Source organism: Carica papaya, chromosome 3 (assembly GCF_054855325.1).
Source record: "Carica papaya isolate Zhongbai chromosome 3, ASM5485532v1, whole genome shotgun sequence".
Taxonomy (NCBI): Eukaryota; Viridiplantae; Streptophyta; class Magnoliopsida; order Brassicales; family Caricaceae; genus Carica; species Carica papaya.
In genome coordinates, this window is record NC_142311.1 from 31,265,550 (window position 1) to 31,293,433 (window position 27,884).

At 35.3% G+C, this 27,884-nt stretch overlaps 1 protein-coding gene across 5 annotated transcripts; it reads left to right on the forward strand.

Moving 5' to 3' along the window:
* The first annotated feature begins 12,565 nt into the window (after positions 1-12,565).
* On the forward strand, positions 12,566-27,089 carry LOC110819888 (uncharacterized). Of its 5 annotated transcripts, none has more exons than XM_088216498.1 (13): positions 12,566-12,996; positions 13,562-13,667; positions 15,291-15,377; positions 15,777-15,823; positions 16,417-16,474; positions 17,147-17,260; positions 17,676-17,798; positions 23,166-23,232; positions 23,770-23,858; positions 25,253-25,357; positions 25,455-25,666; positions 26,368-26,563; positions 26,842-27,089. In XM_088216498.1, exons 2-13 carry the CDS (start codon positions 13,586-13,588, stop codon positions 26,892-26,894), a joined length of 1,233 nt encoding a protein of 410 aa, XP_088072624.1. In that variant the 5' UTR covers positions 12,566-12,996; positions 13,562-13,585; the 3' UTR covers positions 26,895-27,089. The 5 variants fall into 5 exon arrangements, with proteins under 5 accessions (XP_088072624.1, XP_088072625.1, XP_088072628.1 ...); XM_088216499.1 differs by having other exon boundaries at positions 12,566-12,973; XM_088216500.1 differs by having other exon boundaries at positions 12,567-12,996; positions 17,682-17,798.
* The last annotated feature ends 795 nt before the right edge of the window (positions 27,090-27,884 follow it).

Sequence of the window (27,884 nt, forward strand, 5' to 3'; positions counted from 1 at the left end):
AACACATATGGGCTGTCCGATCGCGAGTACGCGAATTGCCAGCGTGGGCTCACGCATGGCACTAAGTCAGCGTGTCTTGCCATACGGCACACTCCGATTCATCGGAACTGCTGACTGGGCGGTCCTACGTGGCACAATTTTTTTAATTACGTTTTGACCCACAATTTCTGATTTTTCTTTTAAAAATACTATTTGAACCCACATTTTTACTTTTTTTTTTTCAAAATTATTTTCAACTTCATCCTCTCCTTATTGTTTTTTTTAATTTTACATTAAACAAAAATTTATAAATTTAAAATTTATATTTGTATATATATTTTTTAATTTTAAAATTTATTCTGAGTCAAATTTTGGGCACGGTTATTACATTTAAAATACATTTAATATATGTAGTTAATACATATTGTAACACCCATTAATTTTATCATTATTATTATTATTATTATTAATTTTTAATTTATTTTATTTAGTTTATTTAGTAATTATTGAATTTTAATTGATTTATTTAATTTAATTTAATAAAAATAAAAATGATAATAATGATAAAATTGAGTAAAAATATTATTTGGATTTAATTGAAATTGATTTTGAAAAAAATGGATGAAAATTTGGATTCTGGGGGTATTTTTGAAAAGAAAATCGGAAATCAGGGGTCAAAACGTAATTTAAAAAAGTTGTGCCCCCGTCAGCGTCACGGCAGCAGCCACGTCAGCGGCCCAGTCAGCAGCCCTGGCCAACCAGGACCTGCCGCGTGGCAAGGCCACGCCGACCGGGGAACGGGCCACGTGGGCGATCCGCGTGCGCGCGATCGGACGGCCCAGATGCGTCCCCGTGCGCACAAACGGTCCAGATTCAATCAAGTATGGACGGCCCAGATTTAATCGTGATGGACGGTTCAGATTTAATCGTGATGGACGGTTCAGATTTAATCCAAATTAAATCGCGATCGAACGACCCAAATTAAATCAAGACGAACGGTTGTGATTAAAAGGCAAAGGGTATAAATAAACCCCCCACACCTGACCACAACAACCCTAGCCGTCAACCCTCGCCGGAGAAGACGAACCAGACGCCGGAGGAGCCGGCCGCCGCCACCCGCCGCCGCACCAGGGAGTTTTCTGACCACCGATCGAGGTAAATTTCATACTCCCGGCTCGTTTTTCAATGCTGAGTTCCCCTGTGGCCAAATCGGAGCCAAACTCCTAGCCAAACGGCCGTAAAACACGGCCTAAACTCAGCGGTGCCGCCGCGCTCCTCCTCGGTTTTTGCCTCTGATGAGACCCTTCCCGGCCTCCGTTTGATACAATTTTTATATCACCGTAATCACCATTCTTTTCTCTATATGTTGATCGGAGCCAAATTACCAAAACACGAACCTCGCCAGAGAGCCGCCGCACCCGAGAGCACTGCCGCCGGTAAACTTCAGTTTTTCGTAATTTTTTGGTTCCCCGAGGGCCCTAGGGTTGTTTTATCGCAGGGACCGATGTAAGTGTGGTCAACCCGAGGCGAATCGCTGCCGCAAGCGGCGGCGGCGGTGCCGGAGCACGGCGGAGCCGCCGTGCCGGAATTGTGATATTGGCCGAAAGGGGCCCCAGGTCTAATTTGGGATTTTTTTGGGACACGTGCAGGTACCAGTAGTGCGTTTCAGTTTCCCAGAAAAAATTCAGGGAAAATTAGGGACAGCCTGTAGGCGCACTGTAGAGCCGTATTCAGACCCCGAAAACAAGTAAGGATTCCTCACCCTATTTCCTATCACGGTATTAAAGTACAATAAATGATAAAATGGTATTTCATGAATCAATAGCTGTGTGAAATTATTTAAGGTTACTAATGGAGTCCGAGTCTAATGTATTTATCGGTCAGTTGTTAATTGTTCTATTTTACAGTTTTAAATGCAGTATGATGTCTGATGTTTTTATTTCATAGTTTCGTGTGCATGCATCACTGTTTTATTGATTATGGACTGAATGACTCAGAACCCGATGTTGTGTGTTGTCTTGTTGGCGTGAACTACCGGTTTGCATGTTTGTGTGTGACTTGATGATGGTGACTAAAGAAAAAGGGATAAAAAGTTATGTGAATTGGCAAACGAATAATGTGGACAGTCTGACTAGGTATCCTGGGAGATGGTGGACGGACCGGGTCCGTAGGGAACTCTACCGGGAAGGTGGTCTCTCATACAGGACGGGGTATGGAGACCTTATGTGTTTTTGGCGCCCATACCGGACGGAGTATGGGGACGACCCGTTTTACTCTCATACCGGACGGGGTATTGAGGTTCATGGTTTTGGCGCCCATACCAGACGGGGTATGGGGACGGCCCTGGAATCAGATTATAAATGTTAAGGGTTCACGGGTAGCGGGACCCCTATGGATCCCCATGGATACTAGTAGGCTGGTAAAGAGGAATTATGCTGTTTAAAGATTGAAATGCAAACGCGTGATAAATGTTGTATTATAAAGTCTATGTGATAACGTGATGATGATAATGTGTTGCTTGTGTATTGTTTTATGGATCTCACCAGGTAAATGGAAAGTAAACGTTTTTATGAACAAATGGGTTTATTACAAATTATGCTCCATTGGTCGTTTTTGTTTTCTACCCACCCTTACTCCTGTGGCAGTGAGGTAGAGTGATGTCTTTACTGGACTAGTGTAGCTCACTCCTTACTTAACCATTTCAGATCAGGAAGACGTGGTTCCCGAGCCCGTTCCGCAGGAAGACGGCGAATGGGACGCTTGAAGACTCCGTAGTTATATTTATAGCTTTTATTTTCGAGTTTCTCTTTTAGTTAGTTTGTTCTTTTATACTTTGAGCACATTTTTGGTTTTACTATAAGGGATGTTAATCAAAATTTTTATTACGCTTCCGCATTTGACCTTTTTAATACACATATTTCATTTTAAAATTCCGGGGTCGTTACACATATTCATATGAATTACTTAATAGTAGTATATATAATTATTGAATGATTTTGTAACGCCCGGGAAATTGAAGAAGGAAAAAAAAAAAAACCATGTCGACCGGGGACGGGCCACGTTGGCGATCCGCGTACGCGCGATCGGACGGCCCAGATCAAGCGTGCGTACGGACGGCCCAGATTAAAACAAAATGGACGGCTGAGATCAAAAGGCAAAAGGGTATAAATAGAACCCCCACACCAGACCACAAAAACCCTAGCCGCCTGCCCTCGCCGGAGAAGACGAACCAGACGCCGGAGACGCCGGCCACCGCCACCCGCCGCCGCACCGGGGAGATTTCCAACCGCTGATCGAGGTAAATTTCATACTCCCGACTCGTTTTTCCATGCTGATTTCCCCTGTGGCCAAATCGGAGCCAAAATCCCGGCCAAACGGCCGGAAAACACGGCCGAAACCCAGCGGCGCCGCCGCTCCCCTTCTCGGTTTTTGCCTCCGATGAGGCCCTTCCCGGCCTCCGTTTGATGCAATTTTTATATCACCGTGATCACCATTCTTTTCTCTACAGGTTGATTAGAGCCGAATCACCAAAACACAAACTTCACCGGAGAGCCGCCATACCCGAGAGCACCGCCGCCGATAAGCTTCAGTTTTTCGTAATTTTTTGGCCCCCCGAGGGCCGTAAGGTTGTTTTATCGCAAGGATCGATGCAAGTGTGGCCGAATTCAGCCGAAAACGACCAAACCGAGGCGAATCGCCGTCGCCGGAGCACGGCGGAGCCGCCGTGCCGGAATTGCGATATTGGCCAAAAAGGGGCCCTGGGTCTAATTTGGAATTTTTTGGAACACGTGCAGGTACCAGTAGTGCGTTTCAGTTCCCCATAAAAAATTCAGGGAAAATTAGGGACAGCATATAATTATTGAATGATTTAAAATGCTTGAAGGATGTATTAAATTAAGCAAATGAGGCTATACATATATATTAATTATAAGGTAATGTAAAAAGATCTATAATTAAAACTCACATAGAAGCATAATTCCACTTAAATTCATGATTTATTTAAAAAAAAAACGTACATCACATTGTCTATTTTAAGATATTTTAAATATATATATTTAATTTTATGCTTCTATCAATAATTAAAAGTAAAATTAGCAAGGCTCCAAAATATTTAAATTATATAAACTCTTAATATATATATATATATATATATATATATTGAAATTGGGTTATCGTTGATCAATTGTGTACTAAAATATGGTTGTGTCGCTTTCCGGAGGACTCCGGTGAAATCGAAAATTGAAAATGAAAGACCAACTGGACGTCGGGTCCCACTTGAAGCTTCCTACACTCGTGCAATTAACTGTGGCTTTTAAAGTTGTATACGCCCACGGGCGATGGTCGGCGTAGATCATTGAAGAGTCTTAAAGACTTTTTAAAAATTGTATTATATTATATGTACATTTATATTAATCAATAAAGTTTATATATATATATATAAGCAATAAATTACATTGAACTTTTATATTTTAAACATAATTATAAATGAAAACAGATATATATATACATTTAAATTCATATTTATGTTTATTTAGATCATTGATTTTATTAATTAAATCAATAAATAAGTTATATATTTTGATATATTTAATTTTAAATAAAGTTTAATCTAATTTAATTAGAAACAGATTAAATATTTTTAACTTGTATTATTCAATTTAAATTAAAATTTAACGTTATTTAAACTTTAATCATATTTCTATTTAAAATGAATATTATAATTTGATTAAGTTTTTAATTGATGAATACTTTTATTTTAAATCAAATCTGTAGTTTTAAAATATGAAAAATAAAATAAATAAATTATAACATTAGTTAAGAAAATAAAAGATAACTAGAGATATGCATGAAATTGGATAATATGGTTCTAAATATCTTTTTCTTGACCTCTTCAATGGTCTAACCTATTCATAATGTTAAGTTTAATTTAAATTTATTATATTTTCTAATTAATTGATATGTAATATTTATTAATAATTTCTACATTTTATATATTTTTAGACTAACTCTATTATTATTTTTAATCTTATATTATATCCCATAACTAATTGATATTTTAATTAAATGATTGATATATTATTTTTTTATAAAATATTATGATTTTATGTATATTTTTTTGTGTAAATATGTGAATTTATTAAAATAGAATTAAAAAATTTATTCAAACCAAATCGAAGTTGACCCGTTTAACATCTAAATATCACATTCTTTTGGAGATTAATTTGAAAAATGAATAAATAATCTAAAATTGGTGAAATATGAAATTGAAAAACTTTTGACGAGGGACCCACAATTAGGGCGGTGCCAACAAAAGCGCCCAGGGGGGGTTCCCAATCTGATTAAAGGTATGTACGGAAATTATGATGACATGCTGTAGTGACTCGCACACTTTCCTGCCGCGGTCTGCATTTTTGAACCAAAGACAAGACTGGTAGGTACACCAATGTTGCAGTGTATCTTCTCTTTTGGCTTACAAGGTAATCATTACTGTTTATTTACTCCCTACAATTTTATTTTTCTCTTTAAAAATCCAAATATTATAATTAAATTTATTATTTTTGAAGTAGTAGTTTAGTTAATTTGATATAAATTACGGTATTGTTTACATTAAGTGTACTTTTTTTTGTTTAGGTTATTATCTACTGTCATTAATTTTTTTAAATCATGTCAACAAATTTAAAATAAGTAATATAAGATATTGATATTTGACATACATGTAAATTCTTATAATAGATATTACATTATATTATTTGAAATATTATCTCTGGCTCTTTTACTCCTAACCAAATTCTTTACGACTTATGTGGAGTAGATACAATCCGTACTAGTATCTTACAATTTTCTTTGACAAAGTTATTTTGGTTCACGTTCTGATGAAGCATCTAACTCACAGTTTATCAATATTAAATCATATAGATAAGAAATATTATCTATTTATACAATAACATGCATGAAATTTAGATAATCAAATGTGTAAGTAGGTTTTCTCTATTCATTAATAATGATTGATTTATTATATTATTTGCAAGATCAAATTATTGACAAGCAATAAATAATTTTAAGCTACAGATTGCAATAATCGACTAAATATGATTCATCAACATGTCAAGTAAGTAATTGACGTAAGTATAAAATTTTCGAATCCTTATAAAGAGTCATGTAAGTGTTAGTAGTCAAATTAATAGATGATTGACATATTTATTAAATTTTTTGAAAGTGATTTCAATAATGTAAAAAAATAAACACTTCATTATTAACATTTTCGGTTGTTATTACTTTTTTTGTCTTACAAATTTACTTAAACACTCTCTCTATATCCATTTAAATGAACAATAAACATGTAATACATTTGATTATGAAATATTTATACTAAATATATTTTGTTGCTAACTTTTACGAAAAGTGAATGCTTGGTTCTCAATAAGTTATTGACCTAAATTATAAAACTGACTATTTATTTAAATATGAACTATTTATTTTAAGTAACTTAAAGTATCTTAGTATTTAAATATATTTTTTAAAACAATTTTAAACATATTATAAGTGTTGCTCTTGTAGATTAATTGAACTTTTATGTGCATTATACCTTATTCTTTTTGTTCCTCTTAATTTCCATGTCTATAACAAGATAGTATTTAAATCTTGAAATCTTTTAAAAGTTTTTAAAGATAAGGTATTATCATTTTTTCCATATATGGCAAAAAAATTTATGATTGTTTTGATGAATTGAGCCAATTCATTAATTTTTATTTGTAACTTCTGTTACGAGTTCCTCATGTTGGAAGAAATTATATACTTTGAGATGTTATCTTTATAATTTATGTGATACATTTATTTAAATTAAAAACTAGCATATTGTATTAATAACTAGTAGACTAAATCTTATATAAAATAATAGACAATCAAGAAAAAAATTAAAGAAGATTGAACATAATTATACTAAATCCCTCAATAATTACAAACTTGAACATATATCATTGAGGAATATTTCATTTTAGTGTATATTGAATTTTACTATAAATTAAAACTGTAACACCCCGATTTTTTTTTTCATGCCGTTACGATTACCTTGTTAACATACGTGGTATAATATACATCATCCCAAAAATAATTTCGGCCATCCATATAGAAAATGTTCAACACAAATCATTCAAATTATTAAATCCATTGTATATCTTTCAATATGGTAGCTTACAATTTCACAACTTTTTGTTTCAAATGAGTTACTTACTACTAATTATGTAAGTATTTCTTTTCCCTATCCATACTCCCTGCTTCGTCGTCTCTACCTGTTAAGTTCGGAAGTATGTAGCTCTGGTTCAGCTTTCGGTATTGCATCATCTGTAAATGATAGGAAATGAGTATACAAAAACTCAGTAAAGTAAACTCAAATTATAGACAAGGTACAAAAACTAGTTAAATGCCTATCCCCCTAGATCTCCACTTCCATTGGTCACGCCATATTTCCTACCCACACTCTTATCTCCTTGTTCGCCTACCCTTATTGTACCTACATCATCTCCTCAAAGAGAAACACCAACTCTCACACTTCTTACCATGTGAGGTCACCATGTTAGACCATCTCAACACTTCCCACGTACCTGTCCACACGACCCTGGTTCGACCACCCACCCACACAATCACTCCCAGATAAGCCCCTCCCTGTAACACCTCGTTTTTTTTTTCCTTAATGACATAAGATAAAGCACTCCTACGACTCGACACGCAAATCCCATGTCATTCTAATTATGCATAAGAGAAACTTGTCCACATCTCATTATTCCAAACTAAATGTACATACAATTCTACCTCTACATCACATGGCAACACAATATCATACATTTTCAGAAATCAATATCCATACTAAGACAACTTTTACAAACTACTTTACGCCACAAATAAAACTTGTGCCCTAGGGCACTATAGAGTGGGCTATGTTACCAGTAGCTCGGATTCCGACTTCGTTCCTACTCCATCTGTAAATGATGAGAAGTGAGTTCACATAACTCAATACGATAAAAATCAAGTTGCAGGTGTAGTATGCACTGACAAGAAATTCAGAAATGTCTATATGCAATTATCCTACCCAACCCAAAACAAATTATAGAACTCCCCTACAACTAGCCATCAAGATCCTACCCCAAAAGAACAATTCGGGCAATCAATAGCACACACACAACAACAATCCAACACCTCACATCATCAACATCGGCTACCCACACTCACCACACTACTTCACAACCTTACTAGGCCACCCACACACACAAGTATCATTAGCTCACGTCACCAACATCGGCGACTCATACTCTCTCATCCACCGCTCGACCTCATGAGGCCACGCACACACACAAGTACCTTCATTTCACGTCACCAATATCGGCGACCCATATTCTCTCATCCACCTCTCAACCTAAGTAGGCCACGCACACACACAAGTACCATCATCTCACGTCACCAACATTGGCGACTCATACTCACTCCTCCACTTCTCGACCTCATTAGGCCATGCACACACACAAGTACCATCATCTCACGTCACCAACATCGGCGACTCATACTCACTCCTTCACCTCTCGACCTTATTAGGCCACACACACACACAAGTACCATAATCTCACGTCACCAACATCGGCGACTCATATTCACTCCTTCACCTCTCGACCTCATTAGGCCACGCACACACACAAGTATCATCATCTCACGTCACCAACATCAGCGACTCATACTCTCTCATCCACTTCTCGACCTCATTAGGCCACGCACACACACAAAGTGCCATCATCTCACGTCACCAACATCGGCGACTCATACTCTCTCATCCACCTCTCGACCTCATTAGGCCACGCACTCACACAAGTACCACCATCTCATGTCACCAACATCGGCGACTCACACTACACCTCACCGACATGCCCCTACTCTCCCATCCTAAACCACACGTTACCATCTACTCTTGCGCCATTCTAATCCCAAGCAACTACACTCTCCGCCCCCTCCAACTTACCTCCCCTTACTGTTATGTTACACCTCCTCCCTCATCCGAACCTCATCACTCCCCGATTTCTATATCCTAGTCCTCTTCACCGTACGATCCAGTACTCTTCTCTCACCCACCGCCCTCACGCTCCACTTCCCCTATCCTTCTGCCTCCTTCCGTTTCCTTTATACTTTTGCCTCCCTAGGGCGGTTAGAAACCTCTCGACTCACTCCGTCTCAATCCTTACACTCACCCCTTCCACTGTACGCTCACTGAATACGTCGCCTTCCGCTCACGACTCCCTCTGTGCCTCCACCCAAGCACACACCTCTTCCTGTCATCTCAGATTTCCCCCCCGCACTCACTAGATTTCTCACTCACTCTTCCTCCCAGTGGTCCTCCTTCTGTGCTACTCGCACAACCTCCATTTTCGCCCACGGTTCCCCATACGCCCCAAACATCGCCATCCTCTCACTTCCCATGGCCTCCTCCGCAAACGTGCGAAATAATCCCACACTCGACCGCCTACCTCCACCTCTCAGCTCCGTCACACCACCTACGGACTCCGTAACCTGCAAATAGTTCACAACTCACACCACACTAAAGCAACTGAAATTTTCACCGTACATCCCATTTCCATCTTCCTTCCTTCTGCCGGTATCGTCGTCTGTCCACGACCTTCTTCCCTCTCCCTTCTCGCTCCCCTCCGCTCCGACTCTCTTCTCTCTCTTTCTGGAACCTTCATTCCCTTCTTCTTTTCCTCATTCTCGCTCTCTTCTTTCTCTCTTTTTCTTTTTTTTTTCTTTTCTCTTCTCCCTTTCCCGACCTCTCTTTATACCCTACCAGCTTACTCAAAACGATGTCGTTTTCCTCCATCCCAAAACGACGTCGTTTCCCCCCTTTCAAAACGACGTAGTCTTTTCCCCTCTTTAAAACGGCGTCATTTCCTACCTATATTTTTTATTTTATTTTATTTTATTTATTTATTTTTATTTTTATTTATTTATTTTTTGTTCTAATCACTACACCCCCACAGCTGTCACCAATATCGGCGACTCTTATTTGTCACCACTCGACCCCCAACCGGCCACTCACTCATAACCTTATCCATTTCTTCCCTCACTAATATCAGCGACTCAACTCATCCCCAATCTCATCAATCTGCAATCATAAACTAGTCACACACTCACACCGTTACCTTTCCGGTAACTCCCAATCCGTCACCAACATCGACGACTCAACTCATCCCCGATATCATCAATCCACGACTATAAACTGGTCAGACACTCACACCGTTACCTTTCCGGTAACCCCCAAATCATCGCCAACATCGGCGACTCAACTCATCCCCAATCTCATCAATCCACAACCATAAACTGGTCACACACACTCACATTGTTACCTTCCCGACAATCCCGAATCTATCACTAACATCGGTGACCCCAATCACCCCCAGTACCAATAACCAGCAATAACTCAACATTGACTTATTCAGCCACCAACAATATCACCAGTAGAGTTATACAATTTCCACAACAATAGTTCAACAACACACATACACGCATATTCAACAAATATAAAGATAATTCATACAAATATACATATTCAAAAAGTACATCAACTAGTTCATACTAACATCCACATACATGTTAATTCAACAGAAACCACATATACACTCATTATCCTCATCATATAACTTATACATACTCATATCCTCTCATTGTATCACCCTCTTATCTCTCCCAATTGCCCCTCCCGGGCCATACACACACACATTTTCTCTCATTTATCTATCTCTTCTCTCTTATCCCCTCTATGTGTCCCTCTTGGGCTACTCGCTCACACTAGTATAATTTCTTCTCACTCTCACTGTCATCTCTCTCTCTCTTATCCCCTCCAAGTGTCCCTTTCGGCTATTCTCTCATACTAGTATAATTCCCTCTCACTCTTACTGTCATATCTCTCTTTCAACTCATTCCAGTGTCCATCTTGAACTACTCCATCTCACTCATAACTCTCTCTCACGATTTCCCCAATTGTTCCTCTCAAACTGCCCTTACATTCACAATCGCCGGTATTAGTCCACTCCCAGCCTTACCTCAGAGGTCCTTAAATCTCCTCTCTCCTTGGCGATAAATATTCACCTATGCGTTTATTTTTACCTTTCCTAGCCTAAACTCTACGTTAATCGAACTTCCTCCCCTGATGGTGACGATATACATAGATTGCACTCCCGTTCGTAATTCCTGCACGGTTTCCTCACCTTAATCGTCTCCTCATTCTCCGGCTTTCTCTCAATCGTCGACCGATTACCTCCTTCCCTCTCTTCTCGTCTCTTCCTTCTCCAACTCCCTCTCAAATTTCTCTCGACTATCTCCTATTTCGACCGATTACCTCTTTCCCTCTCTTCTCGTCTCTTCCTTCTCTGACTCGCTCTCAAATTTCTCTCGATTGTCTCCTATTTTCTTTCCCTTTTCTCTTCTTTTTTTTCCTTTTTTTTTTCTCAATCTTTTTCTTTTTTTTCTTTTCTATTTAAACTTACCCTGCTAAACATCACAACTGTCCAATTCAATTTCCCAACCCTTTAATCTAAACCGTTTCTTCTCACCCCTCCCCCTCTTGCATGCATATATAGATATCATTATTAATATTATTACTTATTATTTATTATATATATATATATATATAACTTAGTTATTACAAAAACCTTCTTGATTGTACTTAAAAGCTATATAAACATAACATAGGGGTTTACAAAATAATACAAATGGGGCAAGATTGAGATGATGAAGCAAGAAGATTTTGATTGAGAGAAAAAGAAGAGATATGAGAGAAAATGAGATATAGTTATGATGATTGAGTTATTTTACAGAGAGAATAAAAATATTTAGATACATAAAAATAATATTATATTTTGATAAATTTTAAGGGTAGCATGTCATATTTGCTGAATTTGTATGATGAACTATATTTTTTGATAGTTGAATTTAATATGAAAAATTAATATTACAAAAGACTAAAATAAAAAAAAAGTGTCATAAATTATTTGTTTTGAAGAATTAGATACTAAAATAAAAAAATATTTAATTTATTATTATATAATATAGTGAAAATATATAGTAATTTATTTATGAGAGAATGACAATTCAGTTATAAATTTATTTTAAGTAGATTTGAATTTTTATGTTGCATTAAATTAAATATAAAATTTTAAATACTTGTTATAAAATAAAGTATTCATTTTAAATATGCCAAGATGAAGAGGTGTTAAAGTGTGTTTTATTTAAACTGTGTTTATGATAAATTTAGATTTTTTTTTTTTTTCAGAATTTATTTTTAAATACTCACTTATTTGAATAAACAATGATAAAATATTGTTTAAATAATAATTTTGATAAGCTTCAATATATTATTCAAAATTTACAGGAAATTAATTAAAATAAATAAAAGATTTTATAATTAGTTACAAAAAAAAAAGCCTTAGCATTTCAGTTTTCCAGCTCATGAAGTGGCAGGCTCAGGCCCATTAAACCGGGTCGAACCGGCTCAATTAGGCCGCAAAATCCATTTGTTTTTGTTTCAAAATTCAAATTAAGATGCTGATAGATTGCGGTGCACCGAAACGCGCACACGTACTGGATGTTACAGATCCCAGAAAAGAATAAAAAGACAGCAAGAGAAAAAGAAAGCCTTACTCCTGCCTCGTTTGCCATTTCCCTCCACCTCTCTTTTCTTCTTCTCCTCCTCGTCAAGGAGAGAGAAGAAGAAGAGTCGTCAGTGTACAGATTGTTCTGTAGATACATGGACGAAGCACGAAGCCGTCTCTTTTGTTGTATAATCTAGGGTTTTCAGTTTTTCACCATTCAATTTTTACTTCTCCTGTTCTTGTTCCCGTCCGGTTTAATGCACATTGTCTCTATACGGACGGCTTCATTCAAGATTGATTCGTATTTCACGGTTTCTCGTTGAAGTTCCGGTCTGAAGGTTTACGGGGCAGAGGATTTTCGCACAGACTGAGTTCGGTGTCTCTCAGTTAATTTGTAGGTTTTGATTTATTTGTGAGGCGATGACATTTAACATTTCCTAAAAAGATTTATTTATCTGTTTAATTTGCTATATGTGATGATTTGATTCTTACTTTTTACGTTTGGAAACTGTTTAATTATTTTTTTTAGTGTTTGACAGACAAAGCAGTTGATAGCTTTGGGTTGCATGGCTATGAAAATAAATATATTTGTGGAATGCATATGATTGTATCACGGTAACGCTGATTTTTTAGTGTTCTGCACACACCGATACACATTGCCTGATATGTAATTTCTTTGGCTTGTTAAGAAAGAGGGACTCAAGACATAACCCGCTGATTCTAGCGGGATGTAATCTATTTACCCCACTGATTCTAGCGGGATGTAATCGATTTACCTGGTGGCTAAGTTTCCACTACCATTATTTTTGGGGTTTTGGTTGGGTTCCGTCTTTGCTTCTGTGTTTCTGCAATTGAATGTGATAGATCTGTTATTGCTGTATGGCAATGTGACTGGTCCTATAGCATATTGTTTGATCATGTTCTCTCTTTTAGCTGATATTATTTGTTCTACTATATAGATAGGCACGTAGTTTATTGTCTCAATGGTATGTTCACTTGAAAGTGGGAGGATGGCGGTCATGGCTAGACTTCTTGAAGCTGGAGGTTTCTCAAAGAACATATCAGGTACCCCCACTCTCTAATAGTGTGGCTCTTTTTCTAGGAGAGAATAATAGAGAAATTTGATGGCCCCAAGCCATATAGGAGTTTAGTCTTTAAGAAATATTATTTAGGTTATTTTCCAGTTCATTATATTTGTTTTTCTAATCTTTTTAATATATAGTATTCCGATTTTGTTAGAAGCAATATTCCTAAATTAGCTTCGAAATTCCTAATATAATTTGGAAATACCTACCTACCACCCTATAAATATGATAATAAACTTTTGAGAGAATCATTCAATTATTTAATAATATATTTTTCAGAAGTTTTTAGCAGATTGTGTGATTCAATCAACTTTTTGGCATGATTACGAACCCTAGGTGTGATATTTAGGTTTTTTTTCCCAAATCTCTAAGTAAACAAATTAATCCTAATTTGTACTACATCAAGTTATTTGTGGATTTTGAGTTATTTACGCTTCTTAGGGTGGTGTTGGTCCTTTTGAGCAAGATATAGTCAAATGGTATCAGCAATTAGGAAGAAATGTGATTAGATTAGAAACTATTGGACAGAGAACATTCAAATTATTGTTTACGGCGATGTGGATGGGTTTAAAAATATAAGAGTTCCTAATCTTTACAATGATTTAATGGTGAAACAATAAATAGCAGGATTTTCAATTTCTTTCCTTTCACTTCTGCATTCCTGGATCAGATAATAGCTGTGCCAGAAACATTTATGTGGTTCCTTCTGATGGGAAAACAAGCTTGTACAAAATAACTCTATATAAAGAATTATTGGAAGTCCATCCACATCATTTCTGGTTTTAACTTATTTTGAAATGAAAATCAATAAAACCTACATGTTATTTCTAATATCTCAGCAGATAACATCTAACTTCCTACTTCATCATCTGTATCTAATTTGTCTGTTTCGCTTTATGCCTGTTGATGCTTAACAGAAACTTTTGGTTCATTTTCAGGAAATACATGAGCTGACAAATCTTTTATTTTATTTTTTGAAATATAAGAAAAGTATTATTATGCACAAAGGTGCCAATGAGGTACCGCACACATAAAATATAGTTATAAATCAATCAAGTGATTCAGGGCATCCCTAAATCATCCCAATCTTTGATGTTATGACATAACAAAATAGAGTAAAAAATGTGAATCCATCTATCTCTAATGTTAGTGAAATTAGTCTCAATATCCTCAAAAGCTCTCGTATTTCTTTCCTTCCACCCAACTCAAAAAATAGTTAGTGGAATAAGAAACAAATGTCTTTTTTTTTTTACAAAAACCCGCCCATGCCGACAGTTCTCTACTATCATTATCAGCCATCATCAAATTTAATCCCTGCAAGCCAAAAACAGTAGTCCTGATGAAGCAAATTTGTGCATAATTTATGTTTTACTGACAAATCTTTTATTTAAGAATCATCTTTAGGAACTTTAAAAATTTATGCCTCTAGGTCCTTACTGTCTTTATCATTGGTCGACTGGATTATTTGTTTATTTTAGTTTCTCTCCCTGAAAGCATCACTGGGTAAAACATGGTTTTTCATTTTCAGTGGCATTAAATTATTGTTTTATTCTATCTGTTGGTTCCCTTAATTCTTTGCTCACATAATTTCTGCCTTCGGCAGAGGAGGTTGGACGTCAGAAACTAGCAGCTCAATATATTTATAAAGAATTATGTCTGGCAGATGAAGCAAATTTGCTTGATGAAGAAGGTGATATAGACATTTATATTTTCCTTTTCCTTTCAACTTTTGTCTATCCTCTAAAAGCATAATGCCCAAGTAAGATGATTGAAGCTTTGCATGACTAATAAGTCGAGTTACGTAGCATATTTGGTTTAAGCTGGTTCACTTTTTGTTATTAGATGTTACAATTGTGGGCTCTTTAATCTAGATGTGTTTTTCTTTTTTTTTTTTTGGTTAATACATGAGGAGATTGTGGTTCTTCTTCCCTTAACAAAGGAAAAGGAGAGAAATTGTGTAAATTGCTGCAGATAAAAGGAGTCTTAGAATAAGGGATTATAACATAAAAATTTTATGTCCTTAATCTTTCTGCTATGCTTAGTGCCATTTTGACTCTATTTTTAATTGCTAGATTATTACTTTTTGCAGATATGCATGTCTTTGGTTTGAAACCTATGGCTGACCCTTTGAAGTTGGTAAGATGTGGTATACTAAAAACTATGGTTTATTTTGGAAATCTCAAAGGAATTTTGTGCAAAGTGGCACTTTTTTTGCAAGTGATATTTTCTTGTCCAACGGTCCTGTTCATTATCTTAGTACAGATCTATGCCTTTTTGACTAGGCTGTGAAATGAACTGGTTGGAAATGATTTCCTGCTAAAAGTCCTGGTGTGAACATGGTGATTGGTTATCAACGTGATCTACTTATTGTGAATATTTGACTTGCTTAAAGGCCACGACTGGTATACCAAGGAGGGTAATCTAAGGAAGTTTCACCCTACCTACAATGGTTTTTACAATAGCTTGAGCAGAGGATTCCACTACTCTACCCAGGCATGGAAATCTAATTCTTCTTTGACAGGGAGAATAAACATTACTCAAGCTGAGTGGTGTAAGCCAAAAACAAAACTACTTTAGTCTATGGCTTTTTTACCTATATTAAAATATATCAATTGTTTACTTTGCCATTTCTGTTATTGCTTATGATTATTTACATGCATCCTTGGTATCTGCAGTAAGCAAGTATTGCTTTGATTTTAATTTTCTGACAGTTCAATGTTACTTTGAAGGTATGCTGCAATGCCTGTAAAAGGCCTGTTAAAGCCAGTCAGTATGCAGCTCATGCAGGTTTGAAGGCTTTTCACCTTTCCTTTTTTCTATTTTGTTTGGTGCAATGTTTTTATAATGTCTTTCTGGGGATGATAACATGGCTAAATATATTCTCCACTGAAAGAAGTAGAAGTACAAAAATATGTGGAGAAATAATTGCAAAATGTTTGTAGTTGAAAATTTGTAATTTGGATGCAATAAATCTATCATAAAGCATCATCTCTTTTACTGTTCTAACTCTAATATGGTGTCAAACATCACTTTTTTTACTCTCAATGAGGGTACAATGTAGATTTTGAAGAGGTTTGGTATAAGGGATCCATTTGTTATTGGTGTTTGTTGGGTTTATATTCCTTTTTAGTTGATATTCTAGAGGTGATGCCTTGGTTCTTCTACTGTTTGTGGCGTGATGGTGTCACTAAAATATCTTATTCTTGGCTCGCATTTTATCTGAAGCATCTTTACTTTTGACTATTAACTATGAAGTCATGTTTTTTCGGTATTTGTTCCTCAAAAATGTTGAGTCTGCATTCATCCCAAGTTGCACATGTTGCTGGTTGATCAATACATTGACCTTCATATGATTGTTGACTGTGAACTGATTATTCACTGGTCCCAGTTTGTGGTGTGATGGTGCCGGTGCTTTGCTGAATTGTTTCTTTCTTTCTTTTCTTTTCCCTTATTTTTCAGAACTTTGTAGATCATTAGATACTGAAGAAGAAGCCATTCTGGACAATGATGGCAGTACTGGGCACAGGAAGCCTCCAAGAAAGGAGAGAAAAAAGTTACTATCTTCTTATAATAGTATCTTTTTCCTTCTGTTATGTTTATTCATTTTGAGTACTCCAGAATCAAGTTTAGATAGATTTGATATTTCAATTGTATGCCCTTCTAACACAAATTTGCTGTCATTGATTATTAATTAACTGAAAATGAACAAAAGGTAATGTAACTAAAAAGAATTTAAATAAGATTTTGTTGTTGCATAAAAGCAGGAACATTAGGAAGATCAAATCTTCAGAACATGGTTTCATTCAATCAAAATCAATGTTCAATATTTTAAGTTTTATAGGAAAGAAGGATGCTACTTTTTAAAAGAAAGTAACTAAAGACTTCATGAATTGACTAAAGGAACTTTCTTATATTTTATCTCACTAGGCACTTAACTTTATTATATTGTTTTTATGACATTTTGTTTGTAGTTCTTAACTTTCAATGGACCAAGCTACACTAGTTGGTGATCAAGAACAATCCAGATCAATAATTGGAGATGATACCACTTTCTCAGAATCTCAAGTGGATGGGCATGTTGAAAATGGTTCCTTCTCCATCAATGCAAAAAGTATCTAAATTAACCTGTTACTTTTTTCTTTTCTGATCTCATGCCTTTTTCCATGTGGAGTTTCAGTGGTAGTCCACTCCTGTTTTATTCTTCTGGCTGTTAATTTTTGTTTTTTCTTTATCAACAATGGATACTTCTAAGTATGTTGGAGAATAATCTTTTATAGGATGTAAATTTGCCTCATCTAAGATTGTTTAAGATAGTTATCAATTTTTGCAGTGTGCTATAGAACAGAAGAGAAATGGCAAACACTTGGGTCATGTTCAGACCCTGAAAATATTTTCCTTTTTTATTCTGTTTTCTGAACTATTTTTAATTGTTAAACAATACAAAATGTGTTTAACTTCAAAAAACTGAAAAGACTTTTTTAGAAGTAAAGATATTGTCACTTAAGTGGGAAATAGAGAAAGTTGTTGTCATTTTTTTCAACTTGACCTGTTTGAAAATCTTACTCTTCTATTTTTTTGAAAGAAAATTTTCGAAGAATTGAACATGATTTTTTATGGGTTTCTTGTTCCCTTGGTAAATTTCCGGGTAAATTCACAACTTTGCATGATTGCTTTTCCTCTTGACTTTATTCTTTCCTCCAAAAGTCCCAACTGGCTCTGAAGTTTTGTTGTAGATGGGAACATTAAGATTGTCTTAATTAAATTGTTAATAATCATATGAGCTTTATGGATTGGTCCTATCTGGATGGGAATGGTTTTAAATATCTTAAATTATGAAGTAACTAGGAATGTTAACTATATTTTGTCTTGGCGTGTAATATAGAGCATATTGGCATTTTCCCCCATTTAAGTGAGGAACTGAAATAGGTTGGTGTTAGGAAGTATATATTATGTAGGAAAGTGTATTTTTGTATAATCTGGGTAAAGAGTATACTAGTGAAATACTCATACATGCAACTAATTGTATATTTCCTTTTATTACCCTAAGAATATGTATATATAGGACCCTCTAATTCAATAATAAGAGAAGACATTCTGTTCTTCCACAAGGCATTAGAACTGTAGGAAAAAATCGTAGCACTTTTTATGAATCCTAATCAAAGACTTTGATAAATAGGGTAGATAGAAGTAGAATGGTAGAAAGTATTGGCGTGTAACTTGGTAGGGGTGTTTGAAACTCAAGGACCTAGGAAGGTATTTTGTAACAAGGTAAGTTTGCAGTTAGAGCAACTTCCCTTCAAAACAATTTTGAAACTTGAGTTGTGAACATAAGGGATTAGACAACTTCCAAAAGATGTCTATTATTCTTTTTGGCTATATTATTTTGTTGAGGGTATCAACACATGACTTTGATGAATAATGTCCTCTTTTTCAAAATACGTACTCAATTCTTTCTAAAGTTTTCTTTTGTTTTGTCTATCTTTGGCATTTGTATTTTTGTTCAGAATTGAGTTTGGACCATATTGTTGAATTTTTTGAATATATGACCAACTTTTGGTTTTTTTTTCATAAGAAATGACCATGTAATTTGTACATGATCATCTACAAAGGATATAAATCATATGGTATTAGTAATATTGTTGTTTGTAGATGGTCTCTTGACATCACTATGTATTATGAGATATATAGTATGAGTATATTTTGATAATTGACATACTTTATAATGATAGTTTTTCGTATTTTTATTTTTGAATAAAGAGGAAAACAATTTTTGAAGATACACAAAGTTTGAGTGTGCTGATCAATAATGCTATAATATGATTGTATTAAAATTGTCAAAGTAAGTTGAAATATCTTGAGACTCAATATAATACTGTATTAGGTGATTTTCTCCTGAAAAATTCATTATTCTTAAAGAGAAAGAGTCCGAAATATAACTTAGCATTGCCAATTGTCCTCCTTGAATCCAAATCCTAAGTTTTAACAACATTTAGCAATACATTTATGATCTTGAGTAAATTTGCTTATTGATAACAAGTTGCAATCTAAAGTAGGTATATAAAGTATTCCCTTTAAGGTTAACTCATTGATATGGAGATATCACATATTTCATACGCTATTGAGTGAGACCCATCCGCTAGTTTTACGGTGAGGTTCTCATTACATAAATTATATTCTTGGAACAATGTTTTGATTTTCAACATGTGGTCGAGTGCCAATGAGTTAATGATCCAAGTATTTTTTACTTTCTTAAATGACATTAAGAGCGCTAAAAGGAATTATCTTTTTGGATTATTATCCCAACTATCTTATGTTGTTATTGATAGAGTTTTAATATAGGAACATTTTTGAAGGATTTTTATATGCTTTTTGCTAAATGGGTATGATTCTTTAGTGGAGACAACTTCATTAATAAAAGCACGATTTCCCTTTATTTGTCTGTGATTGATTTTATTATCTTCAAATTAGCTGGTTTTTCATGAATTTTCTAACAATTGTTTCGAGTATGACTTGGTTTTCTGCAATGATCACACCAATGTGTTCCCTTTCTTTACCGATTGTTAGAGTTGGGTTGAGTGCCCCTGGCAACAAGGTAGTGTTCTGTACTGGAATGAGATAAGCTCTAAAAACTTTACTCTCAGATATAAATGTACTTATTGCATTTAGAAAAAGGATGAGAGAATGCAGACAGCATCCGCTCCACTCAATCTCAAACTTTGTAACATTTGAAAATGGTTTTTGTTTCATAAAAACTTTCTGATGAATCTAAAATATTATCCATTCCTAATATACTGAGGTTCTAACCATTAAGAAACAGTAAAATGCTAAAAAAGTTGAAATGCAGGCTTTGGTGAATAATCAAATGTGGGAAGCGGCAAACCAAAGGGAAAAAACTAGTAGAGTGCAAATGGATATTTATGATACAGTATAAGCTTGATAGATCTAGAGAGATACAAGGCAAGATTGACGACCAAAGGATATATACCAAAACTTATGAGATTGATGCATCGGAGATATTCGGACCACTAGCAAAAATGAATAGGATACATGTCCTATCATTCATCACTACAAATTTTAATTGGCAGTTGCAACGGTTCAATGTGAAGAAGTCCTTCATGCATAGAGAATTAGAAAAAGAAATTTATATGGAAATCCCTTTGAAGTTTATTAGAGGCATAAAGGCAAATCAAATATGCGAGCTAAAAAAGTCACTATATAAGCTCAAACAATCTCCAGGGTATGGCTTGGAAGATTTGAAAGAGTTATGCTAGTTATGGGTTACATGCAGAGTTGGGAAAAAAATCATACCCTGTTTATTAAACATTCTAATTTAGGAGGAGTCACGACCCTTCTTTTGTATGCAGATGACATAATAGTGACAGGTAATGATGCAGGAGAGAGAATAGTGCTCAAGACTAGATAATTTGAAATCACAAAATTAGAAAAGTTGAAGTATAATTTGAAATCACAAAATTAGAAAAGTTGAAGTATAATTTGAAATCACAAAATTAGAAAAGTTGAAGTACTTCCTTGGGATAGAAGTTGCTTACTCTAACTATAAGATATTTATCTCACTATAGAAGTATGTCAAGACCTTTTGAAGGAGACTATCAAGCTAGCATGTAAACCTATTGGTATCACAAAGTGGAATTGACAGAAGAAGACTCGAATATTAACAGGAAAATGTAGCAAAAACTGGTTGGAAAACTAATATAGTTGTCAAACACAAGATTGGATATCATCTAGACAATAAGTGTGATAAGCCAATTCATGCATTAAGTCCAAGGTGGTACACTTGCAAATTGCATATTTGAGCACCTCACAATTTGAAGAGTACACTAGAAAAATGTATTATGTTTAAAAGAAACAATAGGTTGATCATTGAAGTCTACACTGATGCTAATTATGTAAAATCAGTAGTGGACAGAAGATCCACCATTAGTTACTATATTTTTATTGGAGGAAACTTCATCACTTGGAGAAGCAATAAACAAAATGTAGTAGCCCGATAAGTGCAGAGTTAAATTTTTGGGCAATGGCTCAAGGAGTGAGTGAACTTTTATGGCTGAAAATAGTCTTGGATGATTTGAGAATTGAATGTGATGGGCCTACTAAACTTTATTGCACTAACAAGTCAATAATTAGTGTAGTACACAATCTGATACAACATGACAGAACCAGACATATTGAAGTCGACAGACACTTTATCTAGGAAAAACTGGATAGTGGTGTGATTTGTATACTTTACATGCCCACTATCTCACAACTTGCTGATGTGCTGGTTAAGGGTTGAGTAATCCGGGATTTCATATGATAATTATGAAGCTGCAAATAGACAATATTTATTCACCTGCTTGAGGGGAAGTGTTGGAAAGTATATATATTATGTAGAAAAGTGTATCTTTGTATAATCAGGGTAAAAGATATACTAATAAAATACCCATACATATGATGAATTACATGTTCCCTATTATTGTCCTAGGAATGTGTATATATAGAGTCCTCTAACTCAATAATGAGACAGGTCATTCTATTCTTCCACAGTAGGCTGCTTGCTTTAGAAGGTTGTTGCATCATTCTTTGCCGGTCCTTCACGCAAGAAAACTGAAAAACTGGATCCTATCGTGAAAGAGACTCGGAATAAAATGTGCCATGTGCTTTTATAAACTGCCAAATTATGTATTTATTGGGAAAAGAAAAGGGTTGCCATATTTAAAATGTGGGACTTGCTAGTGAATCAGTTTCACTGGATTATTTATTATGTTATTATGGTGTGGTATGACCTGTCAATACGGACCTCCCAAGACTTATGGGCCAATGACCAAGATTTTTTCTTCATTTATTGTTCTTTTTCATGAAGCGCGCATTTCTAAGTCTTAAGAAGTGCAAAAATAACTATTTAGGAATCAATATTAGGTTAGAGCATCATTAATATGCCTAGTGGTAATAATGTTAGAAAATGACAACGTAACACCATGAGATAGTGGTTGCTAGACTACAAAGGGAGAGAATTTTCATTATCAAGGACAGACGGGCTATTTTGTTACACTTGCTGGTATTGCCTATATGCTTAGCATTTGGATCGATCCAATTATCCTTCAGTTGTTTCATGTAAAGACTTCATGCTTAAGGTACTCTAATCAAGTGGAGAAAAACTTAAGCCATTAGAACTTTTAAGAACATTTTCTTTGGCTGAGTTCAAGATCTTCTGTATTTGCTATATAGTGTGAAAAGGCTTTCTGCTGTGAAGCAGCCCACAGGGGAAGGTACCCACAACTGTATATGAACTGTTGCCATTACTTTATAAGTTGAGTTGCACTTCATATCTTCCCTGATTTGCATTTTTTTTCCTGCTGACATTTGTTAAATTTATACAAGTTTCTTGGAGATTTTTACCCAGAAATTTGCTTAATTTGCTACATTCCTATTTCCTTTAGGGAGTTTAATGTGGATGTGGTTTCTATTATGGTTTGTTCAGGAGTTAGTCTTGAGAATACAGACCGTGAAGCCTCTGTCGTGCCGCCTCAGACAAAACGATCTAAACTGTATGTTTTCTTTATTCTTGTGGAGTTACATCAATTCGACTTATAGTTGTCTTCATATTTTCAGAGGACAAGTGAAAATTTGAATTTTGGACATGCATTGTATGTAGCATGCTCATTCTTTTTTTAACCTCTCCTTTCTCCAAGTTGCCATTTGTTTTTTTCTAAGTTCTATAGCATTTTTAAAGGGAAAATCTCTTTCCTCACTTCTGGGGTTGAAACATGGTTTTTGATTAGCTTAATAACTACATACTATTTTTTTGGAAGAGAAGATCAGCAGAAGCTGAGGAGTGACGTTCTTCTCTTCTTCTATAGATTTAGGCATAAAATTCATGGTTAATACTTGCTTTTGTTCTGCCAATACTGCTATCTAGTTCAAGGAAAGCGTGCTTTCATGAGCTTAAAAGTTATAGTTGAAGTTACAAAACTGAGACATATTTTTTGAGACTGAAATAATTGGAACACAAGTGTCAAGGTATTTGTTATTAAAGCGGTCACTTTTGTTCAGTGCATAATTTCATTTGTTCTATTTCCTTGTAGGGAATCGGGGAAATGTCTGCCACTGTCAGAAGAAATGGAAACAGATTCTGGTGTAACAAAAACTATAAGCACTCAGGATATATATATCTGTAAGATGAGATCTTTTTCTTCCTTCTGTTTCTTTCAATTCATGGGCAGGATACACCTAAGAAAGATTAAGCTGAGAGACAATTAACGTTTCTCATTAAGTCTTATAGAATAAGAATCTGCCAACATGTTTTTTGTTGTATCTTGTTGAAATACTTGATCCTGCATGCCTGCCTATAGAGGATATCCTTATTTGATGCACTTAGTTTGATGGTTTAGGACTGAACAGTCTTTGGTCAAATGATGCTGGTAGTGTTGGTAAGGGATGTTGGTAAAGTATTCTGTAACCAATTTGGTAATAATAAGTGATGTTGGTAAAGTGTCTTGTAACCAATTTTCTAATGATAAGTGATGTTTGAATGCAATCCTTCTTTTTGGCAGTTGTCCAATGACCTCCCTACAGCTTCTACTATTATAGCATTTGATTGACTTCTTGAGCAGTATTATTTTTCTACAGCTCATAAGTTGAAAGCATTGTTCAGGTTTGAGTTTGTCATGATCATGCAAAAGTACAGTTTTTTCTCAGGAAAAATGAGCATACAGAAACACAGAAATCTACATCTCAAGCTGTTTTTCCTAGTTCCATGTCATATGGCCATAATTAACTACTGATTTCTGTTAATACTGAGATCTTATGCTGAATTTGGTAAAACATCTCATAGGCGATTATGTAGACGGCTTATAAGTTCTTCATGATGCTTTTACAAGAAAGGGGCTTTTGAAACAGCAACTGCTTGATGGCAGCAAGGCCTTTTGCTTATCTGGAATGAGTGAAAATCGGCAGCTTAATATTTGTGTGTGACTTGTGTTTTGTTTGTATAGGCCACTTTTCATTCTTAGAAAAGTTATCACTGCCTTTCCATTAAACGTTGTCTTTTGAATTTACGCAATATTGGATGAATTGGAGATACAATAAGTTTTGGACCATGTTATTTGTTATAATATAAAATGCTAAAATTTTGTCACTTGTATAAGTTTTGATAATTGGTCCAAAACATGGTCTTAGAGCTAGTATCTTGAGTTCAAATTGCAAGGGCCTTATCTCCTTGCTTTTTTCTGTTTGTTATTAACAATTTGGTGTTTGTTGTGCATGGTCCCTAATTGTGTGTTTAGCTTGTACAATTAGGATTGTGTTCTCATGTAAAACTTATTATGTTGCTTGCATGGAAGATGTGTTCAATATGGAGGGAAGCCTCTTAATGCATGTACTTTTCAATTTATGCACTATATTTAAAGGCAAGGAAAGACTGAAGAACTTATCATACATCAAATAGATGTCTTTCTCACCAGTGGTGAATCACCTATGATATACTGAAAATTTCTAAATACTTATATTGATTACACCATTCCTAGATGTGTCTTTCTGATCTGTAAGCTTTCTTGTACTTTGGTTCAGCAAGGGATATATCAAGACAAACATTTCCAAGAGTTGTAATGCCTAATGATTATGGAGCCTGTAAAAACTCTGGTCGAGTTCAAGAGTGCTGTTTGCCAGCAAAGGGTAATCCCTAAATCTTTTGGAAGGCTTGACTTATATTTTCCAAATGATAATCATCCGAAGAGAATTTGTCAATAACTATCTGATGTTATTCAATCAGATGTTCCTGCTCCTCTTGCTACTAAAATTTACTACTCCCAAAGAAACAATAATCTTAGCTCGGCATTAAGACTTTTGTTCCAGGAGGTAGCAACAAAGGAAATTGGCAACATGGTGAGTCAGCAGTCATCACAGAGAGACACAATGCAATCACAAGCTTCATCTCGGAGAGGCTGTTCATTTGATCGAGTTGGAGATCTTCTTCCTCAGAAGGTACTGCTAGCACCAATCTCAGAAGCTTTCTGCAGTCATTATGATTTGTTGTCATGTATCCTTTACAAAATATTTGGTTCTTGTTGGTGCTGAACCTCTAACACAACATCTCTAGCCCTTGATGTTGTATATGTCATAGTAATGTAATGTTCAGAACTCAGGAATACTTTGCGAGAAAGTGACCAATTAAGACTTTATGCTTGGGGGTTGTTACCATGAAAGATAGAGAAACCCAGCAGCATCAAACATGTTGGACTATTGGACTATCCTGATAAGGGCATGTTTATGATACATTTCTTTTTATTTAGGAAATCAATGTAATTCAGCAAAATTAACTCCTAACGTGGTATATGGGTAGACTAAATTTGTTATCGACCAAATTGTTCCAGTGTTGCCTGTCTTCTATTTCTGCTATAGTCAATTTTTTAATTTCATTGTCAATTAGAACTTTCTTTTATAGTTAAATCACTACGATTCGTGTTAGTTCTACGATTCGTGTTAGTTCTTATATTGGAATTTTCGCTTTCACTACTATTTCCACTTTCACTACAAATGTAATTATAAATGTAACTGTCATTGTAATTATCACTACCACTTAAAATATAACTATCAATACAGATTTGAGAACGAAGATAAGAGTCAATGCAACTATTAATGTGATTAGTCGTATTTGTTGGAGTATCTATGTTACTTAAATGCAGGAAGATCCTTCTACCTGGAAAGATGATCAATTTCTTGTGCAGAATTCAGAGGCATGCTCGGGTGCATCTGGAGAATGCTTGCAGGATTTCTCGAATCAGTTTTCTGTTGATGATGTTCCAGGGCCTCAGGTTGCATCCATAGGATTGATGAGAAGCCAGTATCTTTCAGATCCTTATTCCTTTTCAGGGAATTCAGGTAATTGATTAATTTTTTTTTTTACTTGTTCAACTATTTTTGCTGTTTACATTTTCTTTATGAGGTAAGCTTAAGAATTGGTCAATTCAGTACTTTGTTCATCTAAAGGATTTCAGCACTTAGTGATATTAGATGTCTCAAGATGGTAATGGAATTATTATAAAATGATATGGTAACTTCCACTGGCACTTGTTCATCTTATGAAGTTGTTTATTTTTCTACTTAATGTCTGCTAAATAAGTACATCATACACATGAATGTTGTCTCCGGTTTTGTAGGAAAACTGCTGGGGACTGTGCAGCAGCAAAATGAAAGTGTTCATGTTGTATAGAAGCCCCAGTGGGGATTTTTCGCTAGATGAAGATGTATTTAACCCTATACATGAGGTTAGGATCCATTTTTGAAATTGCGGGAGCACATTACTGCAATTGTTCATTCTGGCCCTCATTAATGTTGTTCATCTGAAGTTACAACAGTCTGCTGTTTGTACAGTACGAAAGTAGAAGAAATCTTTATCTTACTCTAATACTTGTATGAGCAGCATTGTCTTTATACTATTAACTTATTATACGGTTTTGGATATCTTGAGGTCTAATAGTAGAGTCTTAGATCGGAAGATGACCTGGAGTTTAAGATCCTTTTTTTGGATAGGAAAAGAAGTGTTACTAGGAGAGGAAGAAAGTAGTTTAAGTGGATGATAAGACATCTTCCTCGAAGCTTCAAACAGAAGAATCGAAAAAAATAAACAATAACTTAAAAATACAAAAGACCAAGCAGAGGGGTGTAGACTCCAAAACCCTTGTCACTGCAAGATTACCGGCTCCCAATCCCTCATTAGGGTTGAATGACCAGTACAGTGGTAAAGAGTGGAGAAGGGTAAGTGTTGGGACTAACATGATCTAATTTCTCGATTTGTAATTGATGGTATGTGACAACTGAAAAGAGATTTATTAGATATGTCCCTTGACTGTTGTGGCTGTCGAAGGTTGGTGAGAATGGGACATGGTGCTCCAATTCAACAAGATATCAAGTGAGAACTTCCACTGGGTGGACCTGCTAGAGTCCCCACCAGCAAATGCCAATTATGCAGTGTAACAGTCCATACGTGATAGCAACAGAATTGGACACCTTAGTCGTTGTGGACAGGGTTTATTCACTTATACTTATTCGTACATATATTTGGTATTCAACAAAAAAAAAAAAAAAGAAGTAATTCCCATCTCTAGTGTTATGCAATTTTGCTACATCTGGATGGATTTGTCTTTTGTGTGAAATGATAGGTTCTCTCGTCCAATAAGGATATCCCTGGTTTTGGGGATTT

Excerpts from the sequence above, each read along its gene's own strand:
- LOC110819888 (XM_088216498.1), top strand. The coding sequence starts at position 13,586 with ATGGTATGTTCACTTGAAAGTGGGAGGATGGCGGTCATGGCTAGACTT. Across the intron at positions 15,824-16,416 it reads TGGCTGACCCTTTGAAGTTG|GTATGCTGCAATGCCTGTAA; the intron begins GTAAGATGTGGT and ends GTTACTTTGAAG. Across the intron at positions 16,475-17,146 it reads TCAGTATGCAGCTCATGCAG|AACTTTGTAGATCATTAGAT; the intron begins GTTTGAAGGCTT and ends CTTATTTTTCAG.